At 48.6% G+C, this 9,469-nt stretch overlaps 1 protein-coding gene and 1 non-coding gene across 3 annotated transcripts in view; one reads left to right on the forward strand and one right to left on the reverse strand.

Annotated features, from left to right (window-relative positions):
- The window catches only part of LIM2 (lens intrinsic membrane protein 2), a 10,178-nt gene extending 4,238 nt beyond the window's left edge, over positions 1-5,940 (forward strand). For both annotated transcript variants that reach the window (XM_017512437.2, XM_017512438.2), the window contains exons 3-5: positions 3,375-3,524; positions 5,210-5,344; positions 5,588-5,940. In XM_017512437.2, the coding sequence (XP_017367926.1) occupies positions 3,375-3,524; positions 5,210-5,344; positions 5,588-5,649 (347 nt within the window). In that variant the 3' untranslated portion in view covers positions 5,650-5,940. The remainder of the gene's footprint in view (positions 1-3,374; positions 3,525-5,209; positions 5,345-5,587) is intronic.
- LOC119468686 lies at positions 2,781-2,887 on the reverse strand. The gene has a single exon (XR_005197435.1). It is a non-coding gene; the product is annotated as a U6 spliceosomal RNA (small nuclear RNA).
- Positions 5,941-9,469: the final 3,529 nt, after the last annotated feature.

The raw sequence follows: 9,469 nt of genomic DNA on the forward strand, positions 1-9,469 counted from the left end.
AAAAAAAAAAAAAAAAAAAAAAAAAAAAAAAAAAAAATCCAAACTTTCATGCCACCAGGACCACAAGTGAGCTGGGCATGAGCAGCAGCTACGCCTTTAAATGACCAGTCACGGTTCCTTCAAGAAACAGAAACCACATGACAATGTGAACAGGAAAGGTTTTCTGTGATGATAGACTGACAGGCAATACCTTGGCAATCAATATATGGGGCACACATGGCCAGTTCATCCCACCCTTCACCCCAACTGGTTGTGACCCAAGACCCCCTGCCCTGATCGCAACTGAAGCTGGGCCTCAAAGCCGTTTGCATTTTCCACTCTCAGCATAACTATGGGAAACAAATAAACTATAACTTGCCCCGTAAGTCCTCCAGACTCTTAAATACCCAGAGATATCTGTATTCAGTATTTCTCTGTTTTAATTGAGATGGAGTTTCACTATTGTCACCCAGGCTGGAGTGCAATGGTGTGATTTTGTCTCACTGCAACCTCCGCCTCCTGGGTTCAGGCAATTCTCCTGCCTCAGCCTCCTGAGTAGCTGGGATTACAGGCACGCGCCACCATGCCCAGCTATGTTCTTGTTTTTTTAATTGAGATGGAGTTTCACTATTGTCACCCAGGCTGGAGTGCAATGGTGTGATTTTGTCTCACTGCAACCTCCGCCTCCTGGGTTCAGGCAATTCTCCTGCCTCAGCCTCCTGAGTAGCTGGGATTACAGGCACGCGCCACCATGCCCAGCTATGTTCTTGTTTTTTTAATTGAGATGGAGTTTCACTATTGTCACCCAGGCTGGAGTGCAATGGTGTGATTTTGTCTCACTGCAACCTCCGCCTCCTGGGTTCAGGCAATTCTCCTGCCTCAGCCTCCTGAGTAGCTGGGATTACAGGCACGCGCCACCATGCCCAGCTATGTTCTTGTTTTTTTAATTGAGATGGAGTTTCACTATTGTCACCCAGGCTGGAGTGCAATGGTGTGATTTTGTCTCACTGCAACCTCCGCCTCCTGGGTTCAAGCAATTTTCCTGCCTCCGCCTCCCGAGTAGCTGGGACTACAGGCGTGCACCATCATGCCCAGCTAATTTTTATATTTTTAGTAGAGATGAGGTTTCACCATGTTGGCCATGATGGTCTCAATCGCTTTACCTCGTGATCCCCCCACTTGGCTTCCCGATGTGCTGGGATTAGAGGCATGAGCCACTGTGCCCGGCCTCTTTTTTTTTTTAATTGAGATGGAATTTCGCTATTGTCACCCAGGCTGGAGTGCAGTGGTGCAATTCTGGCTCACTGCAACCTCCTCCTTCTGGGTTTAAGTGATTCTCCTGCCTCAGCATCCTGAGTAGCTGGGACTACAGACATGCGCCACCCCACCCAGCTAATTTTTGTGTTTTTAGTAAACACAGGGTTTCATCATGTTGGCCATGCTGGTCTTGAACTGCTGACCTCAGGTGATCTGCCTGCCTCAGCTTTCCAAAGTGCTGGGATTTCAGGCGCCGGCCACCACAGTCGGCCTCATTATTTCATTTGATTTGATTTTTATAGAGACAGCATCTCGCTGTATTGCCCAATCTTGTTTCAAAATCCTGGCTTCAGACGGACATGGTGGCTCAGCCTGTAATCCCAGCACGTCGGGAGGCTGAGGTAGGAGGATCACTTGAGCCTGGGAGTTTGAGACCAGCCTATGCAACATAGGGAGATCCCATCTCAACAAAAAATGAAAAATTAGCTGGGCATGGTGGTGTGCTCCTGTGGCCCCAGCTGCTCAGGAGGCTGAAACGGGAGGATCACTTGAGCCCAAAAGTTCAAGGCTGCAGTGTGCTGAGATGGAGCCACTACACTCTAGCCTGGGTGACAGAGCAAGACCCTGTCTCAAAACATAATAATAAGATAAAGTAAATACTTTTTAAAACCTTCCTGGCCTCAAGCAATCCTCCTGCCTCGGCCTCCCACAGTGCTGAGATTCCAGGCCTGAGCCACCATGACGAGCCTGAATTAGCATGCTAGGGCTGCCATGACAAAACCCCACAGACTGGGTGGCTTGAAAACAGAAATGTGTTGTCCCACAGGTCTGGAGCCCAAAAGTCCAAGATGAAGATGTGGGCAGAATCAGTTCCTTCTGAGGGCTGTGAGGGACAGTCTGTTCCATGTCCCTCCTTCCCTGGCTACTGGTGATTTTCTGGGAATCTTTGGTGTTCCTTGGTTTGGAGATGTACCATCCTGATTCCAACCTTCCTCACACACGGCATTTTTCCTGAGAGCATGTCTGTGTCCAGATTCCCCTTTTTATAAGGACATCAGTCTTTATGTTTTGTTTTGTTTTTGAGATGGAGTCTTTCTCTGTTGCCCAGGCTGGAGTGTAGTGGCACAATCTTGCCTCACTGCAACCTCCAACTCATGGATTCAAGTGATTCTCCTGCCTCAGCTTCCCTGGTAGCTGGAATTACAGGCGCCTGCCATCACACCTGGCTAATTTTTGTATTTTTAGTAGAGATGAGGTTTCACCATGTTGGCCAGGCTGGTCTTAAACTCCTGACCTCAGGTGGTCCGCCTGACCAGTGGTGAAACCCTGTCTCTACTAAAAACACAAAAAATATCCAGGCATGGTGGCACACACCTATATTCCCAGCTACTCGGGACCTGAGGCAGGAGAATCGCTTGAACTTCGGAGGCGGAGGCTGCAGTAAGCAGAGATTGTGCCACTGCATTTCAGCTTGGGTAACAGAGGGAGACTCAATCTCTTTTTTATTTATTTTATTTATTATTTTAAATTTAAAAAAATTTAAAAAAAATATGGAACGCTTTATGAATCTGCGTGTCATCCTTGCACAGGGGCCGTGCTAATCTTCTCTGTATCATTCCAATTTTAGTATATGTGCTGCCCAAGTGAGCACAAGACTCAGTCTCTTAAAAAAAGAGAGAGAGAGAGAGAGAGAAATGTGAGAGAGAATAGTAATTAGCAGAAAAACATAGGGAATCAGCATTCATTCATTCATTCATTCATTCACCAAACATTTCGTGAGGCCAGAATGCAAACCAAATGTGTGGCGGGGTGTTTGTGACACAGAACCAACCCAGCGCCTGTCCTCAAGGAGCAATCAGGCTGGAGGGAGAGACAGACAAACAGAGTCACAACCCTTAGCCGTGGGTGAAGATAATGACTGAGGGGTGGGCAGATCCTTCCTAGAGGAGAGGTCTTGGCAGCTGGGCTTTGGAGTATGAGTAGGAGTTTGCCAGGTGAAGAAGGGGCATTTGCAAAGAAGGGAAGGACAAGCTGGGTTAGGAATATAGAAAGGGGCAAGGCATTTTCATCTTAGAGGTAGCAGCAGATCTCACTTAGAGCAGGGGAGGCATGGGAGTGACCATGGGGTGCCCTCACAGCATACTGGAATGCCACCCGGGCCTTCATGATCCTGTCCGCCGTGTGCGCCACCTCTGGCATCATCATAGGCATCATGGCCTTCGCTCAGCAGCCTACCTTCTCCCGAATCTCCCGGCCCTTCTCTGCTGGCATCGTGTTTTTTGCCTCAAGTGAGTAAGCCCACCCTCTCCCTACCCCAATCTGTCCCCACCCCCTAACACCGTTCTCACCCCTGACTCCTCCTCACACTCAGTCCCACCCCACCCTAATCCCAACCCCACACCCAAAACCAACCTCATGACTATTCCTAGTTCCAGTCTATTCTGACACCAGCTGGTGTACTACAGTTCAGTCCTGGCACTATTCACCTAAAATGAGTGTCGGACTCCACAGGTTAAGAGCACAGTCCCTAGCAAGACTGCCCCGACCTCAGATACAAGCTACTAGTGGGGTCCCTGGGCCACCCATGTTTTTGATCCATTGGCTACAAACTAGGAGGCTCCCAAGACCCACTCAGATTCAAAAATTTGCTGGAATGACTCATAGAATGCAGGAAAGTGCTATACTTACAATGATAGTTTCATTATAGAGGACACAACTCAGGCCCAGGCAAATGAAGAGACACAGAGGGCAGAGTCTAGGAAAGCCCAAAATGCAGAGCTTCCAAGTCCTCTTCCTGTGGAACCAGGGGCCACCCTCCCAGCACACAGATGGTTTCACCAATAGGGAGCTCCACTGAGCCTCAGTATCCAGAGGCTTTTATTGGAGTCTTGTTAAACAGGCGTGACTGATTGAATCATTAGCCATTGATTGAACTCAGTTTCGAGCTTCCTTTCTTCCCCGATATCAAGTGGTTCAGAGTCCCAACCCTCTAATATCATGGTTGGCCTCCCTCCCTCCCTCCCTCCGTCCCTCCTTCCTTCCTTTCCCCTTCCTTCCTTTCTTCCTTCCTGCCTTCCTGCCTTCCTTTTCCCTTTTTGAGATGGGGTCTCGATCTGTTACCCAGGCCGGAGTGCAGTGCCATGAGCTCAGCTCACTGCAACATCCACCACCCAGGTTCAAGTAATTCTCCTGTCTCAGCCTCCTGAGTAACTGGGATTACAGGTGTCCACCACTATACCCAGCTAATTTTTGGGTTTGTTATTTTTTATTTTTATTTTTTTTTTACTCACTCAAGTGAGATATTTTGTTATTTTTGAGACAGATTCTCATTCTGTGGCCCAGGCTGGAGTGCAGTGGCATGATCTCAGCTCACTGCAACCTCCACCTCCCTGGTTCTCCTGTCTTGGTCTTCCAAATAGCTTGGGACTACAGGCACCTGCCACCACTCAAGGCCAATTTTTGTATTTTTGGTAGAGATGGGGTTTCACCATGTTGGCCAGGCTGGTCTTGAACTCCTGACCTTGGGATCCGCCTGACTCGGCCTCCCAGAGTGCTGGATTACAGGTATTAGCCACTGTGCCCAGCCTGGTTGGTCTTTCTGAAGACCACACCCAACGCTGAGTCATCTCATTCATTACATAAATTCAGGTTGGGCCCAAGAGGCTCAAGAATAACAAAGACGCTCCTATTATTCAGGAAGTTCCAAATATGGATTCTCTCTCCCAGGAACCGGAGACAATAGCCAGTTATAATACAAAGCAGAACCATGTTCAACCCCATCCCAACCGTATACCCCAATCATCTTTACCCCTGCTTTCAACTCCACCCCCATCCTCACGCTTATCCCCACCCACAACCTACTTTGACCCCTTTCCCCACTCTTACTCCCCACCCCCATCGTTAGTTCCCTGCTCATCTCCGAAACCACACCCAGCCTTAGTCCCACCTGTGTCCTACCGCCCTCTCTCCCCAGCCCTTTTTGTCTTGTTGGCCTTGGGCATCTACACTGGAGTCACCGTCAGCTTCCTGGGCCGCCGCTTTGGGGACTGGCGCTTTTCCTGGTCCTACATCCTGGGCTGGGTGGCAGTGCTCATGACCTTCTTTGCAGGTACTGGGGACAAGGGGCAGGAAGGTCAGTGTCCGCGGCAGGGTGGGCAGCAGATCCAGTAGCAAGATGATAGAGTGTCTCACCTGGGTCCCACAGCTCTGGGTCAGGAGGGAGACTCCAGGCCTCTGGAGTCTGGGGGCTGTGGATACCCAGGGAGAAAGGAAGTGGAGTGTTGGGCTCTCTTGGGGTGGAAATGGGGCTGGGAGGAGTTTTGGGGGTCAACTGTAACTTCTTCTCATGCAGGGATTTTCTACATGTGCGCCTACCGGATGCATGAATGTCGGCGCCTGTCCACACCCCACTAAGCCCAAATGTGTCCCCCAACTTCATCTGGAAGTTAAAGTGAGGCCACTGAAGAGGAGGAGGAGGGTCTAGAGGCCTGAAATCCTGGTTCCTAGGGGAATGAGGGGGGTCAGTTCTGGACTCTGGGTTGGGTGGGAGGCTGACTCCTGGTCCTAAGCTAGAAGGAGGAAGAAAGGGGCCTGTGGGAGGGAGCTGAGAAGACTCAAGTCCCCACCTGCCTGGCAGGTTGTTAGAAAAAATGGAATATCCATTAGAGCAACTTTCTGGGGTCTAATAAAACTGATGTGAAACTACTGAAGTGTTCATCCTTGAGGGACTGGGATGGGGAGGAACAGCTGTGAGAGTGGTGGGTGTGGGCAGGGGTGCTGTTTTTCTGTGTGGTGGTGGTGTTGTCGTCATTGTTTTGAGACTGAGTTTCACTCTTGTCGCCCAGGCTGGAGTGCAATGCCGCGATCTCAGCTCACTGCAACCTCCGACTCCTGGGTTCAAGTGATTCTCCTGCCTCAGCCTCCCAAGTAGCTGGGATTACAGGGGCCCACCCCTACACCTGGCTAATTTTTGTATTTTTAGTAGAGACGGGATTTCACCATGTTGGCTGGGATGGTCTCGAATTCCTGACCTCAGGTGATCCACCCACCTCGGCCTCCCAAAGTGCTGGGTTTACAGGTGTGAGCCATGGTGCCCAGCCAAGGGGAGCTGTATTATGGAGGTCTGAACTTCTCAGTTTCTCCAGGGAGGGAAACAGAGCTAAATCACACAGTCCCTGCCCAGGAGCTAACCACACTTCAACTTCAGGAAATGAATGTGTAAGATAATTGGACAAATGAAAAGATCTCCGAAAAAAACTCCCTGCCCACCCTACCTCCAGTTGGCTCTCCCCAGACTCCTCTCTCCTCCCCACATGGGCCCCCCAAAGGAAACACCAGAGCCCTGAGCCTTCACCTTCTGCACCTGCTCTTCACACGCCATTCCTTACTGGGATCTTCTCTTCATTCACTCATTAGTGGTTCGTTCTACTGATTGATGCTGGCTGGGTTCGGCGTCTCACACCTGTAATCCCAGCACTTTGGAAAACTAAAGCAGGTGGATTAATCAAGCCCAGGAGTTCCCCAGGCAACATGACAAAACCCCATCTCTATGAAAAAAAAAAATTAGCTGGGCACGTTGGTGTGTGCCTGTCCCAGCTGCTCAGGAAGCTGAGGTGGGAGGATTGCTTGAGCCGAGGAGGTTGAGGTTGCAGTGAGCTGTGATTGTGCCACTACACTCCAGCCTGAGTGAGAGTAAAACTGTCTCAAAATAAAAAAATTAAAAAGCAAAGTAAAATAAATGGTTGCCAACTGCCATGAGATTTACTGATGTCTGTCATAAAATAAGACTATTTCACAAGGCTGATTCTAATAATAAGAGTATTTACTACAGCTATGCTAATAAATGTTATGTTTATAGAAGATTATTCCCTAAAATAATGTTTACTGGGGCATCCTCAAATAAAACTATTACTGTATTTATAGATGCTTTCTCTAATAATAATGGCCATTGAAGCGTTCTCTAATAATGTATTGAGGTCTATTTAAATAGAAATATTTGCTGAGCCTTATTCTAGTAATCATATTTATAGGGGCTTACTCTAGCAATAATGATATAATTATAACTCCAGACTCATGTTTCCAACTTACCTGCTCAACCTACTTACTTACTCAACATTTCCACTTGAAATGAAGAGGCAGGCCGGGCGCGGTGGCTCACGCCTGTAATCCCAGCACTTTGGGAGGCCGAGGCGGGTGGATCACGAGGTCAAGAGATCGAGACCATCCTGGTCAACGTGGTGAAACCCCATCTCTACTAAAAATACAAAAAATTAGCTGGGCATGGTGGCACGTGCCTGTAATCCCAGCTACTCAGGAGGCTGAGGCAGGAGAATTGCCTGAGCCCAGGAGGCGGAGGTTATGGTGAGCCGAGATCGCGCCATTGCACTCCAGCCTGGGTAACGAGCGAAACTCCATCCCAAAAAAAAAAAAAAAAAGAAAGAAATGAAGAGGCATCTCAAATCTCACATACCCAAAAATAGGTTCCCGATCTCACACACACCCCGTGTACATCTTCCATGGTCTTTCCCATCTTAGGAAATGACAACCCGTTTTTATACAGCTGCTCAAGCCAACAACTTTGGGATTCAATGTCAGCTCTTTTTTTTTTTTTGGAACAGGTTCTCACTCTCACCCAGGCTACAGTGCAGTGGTGTAATCACAGCTCACTGCAGCCTCCACCTCCCAGGCTCAAGTGATCCTCCCACCTCAGCCTCCCAAAGTGCTGGGATCCCAGGCATGAACCACCCCAGCCAACCTGTATCTGTTTTTGGTTTCCCGTAGATCCTCAGAGACAGGGGAATCACTCAAAAGGACATTTGTTGAACAATAAATATTTATTCAGGCCAGTTGATAGTGCTGTTTGTTGGCTTACATAAAGTATTATTCATTGGGATGTACTCTAGTGATGCTGAGATTTAATATCTTTTTATCATTATGATAATAGCCGTTAAATATTATGACTAGAGTGGGCCTCAATAGAAATGATGATGCCTTCCGTAATAACTGCTTGCCATTATCATTCATTTATTTAATAGAATGTAGGGTAATTGAGAATTAGTCTTTTATTTTTTTGAGTTGGAGTCTTGCTCTGTCACCCAGGCTCAAATACAGTGGTGCAATCTCGGCTCACTACAACCTCCTCCTCCTGGGTTCAAGCAATTCTCCTGCCTCAGCCTCCTGAGTAACTGGGATTACAGGTGCATGCCACCACACCCAGCTAATTTTTTTTGTATTTTGGGTAGAGATAAGGTTTCACCGTGTTGGTCAGGCTGGTCTCGAACTCATGACCTCAAGTGATCCACCCACCTCAACCTCCCAAAGTGGTGGGACTACAGGTGTGAACCACCACACCCGGCTGAGGATGAAAGTCTTAATCTGATGTGTGTAATGCTCTATACTCAAATTTGGGGGGACCCAAATTAATCAGATCTTGTTTCTGCCTTAAAGTTCTTAAGGTCAGAAAGAACACAAGGGAAGTGTTAGAAGGAGAGAAAGTTTGGATCAGGCCAAGAAAAGGAGGGCCCAAGAAATAATCATTGGGGTACAGGTGTGGACAGAGGGTCAAAGACTGGTGTGGAGTCCTGGGACTGCAGGGTGAAGACAGCAACACTGAAGACAGAACCAGCAGCAACAGAATATAGACCTGCTCTCTGGTTGTTCAGGGTGGGCCTCAGGGCCTGGCAGATCCTCAGGAGCAGCAGAGCCCCTTGGAATGACCCCCACAGGGGTCTTCCGTGGCTGATGGGGACTACTGAGGAGCTTTCAAGCCCAGGATAGGTTGGAAGGGGCTGGAGAAAGTTGGAAGAGACCTGGGGTGTTTCAAAAAAACTGACAGTGCTTAGACAAGACCGATAGAGACCTAAGAAAACCAACATTTTGAACTGTGTGGCTAAGCAGGTGACATGAGCTGTGAACCCCAAAAATCTGAGACAGATCTCAGCTAACTAGAAAGTTTAGGCTGGGTGGGGTGGCTCCCATCTGTAATTCAATACTTTGGGAAGGTGAGGCTGGCGGATCACGAGGTCAAAAGATCAAGACCATCCTGGCCAACATGGTGAAACCCTGTCTCTACTAAAAATACAAAAATTAGCTGGGCGTGGCGGCATGCGCCTGTAATCCCAACTACTCAGGACGCTGAGGCAGGAGAATCACTTGAACCCGGGAGGCGGAGGTTGCAGTGGGCTGAGATTGAGCCACCCCACTCTAGCCTGGCAACAGAGTGAGACTCCCTGTA

The sequence above is a fragment of the Cebus imitator genome, unplaced genomic scaffold (genome assembly GCF_001604975.1).
Source record: "Cebus imitator isolate Cc_AM_T3 unplaced genomic scaffold, Cebus_imitator-1.0 Scaffold473, whole genome shotgun sequence".
Classification (NCBI taxonomy): domain Eukaryota; kingdom Metazoa; phylum Chordata; class Mammalia; order Primates; family Cebidae; genus Cebus; species Cebus imitator.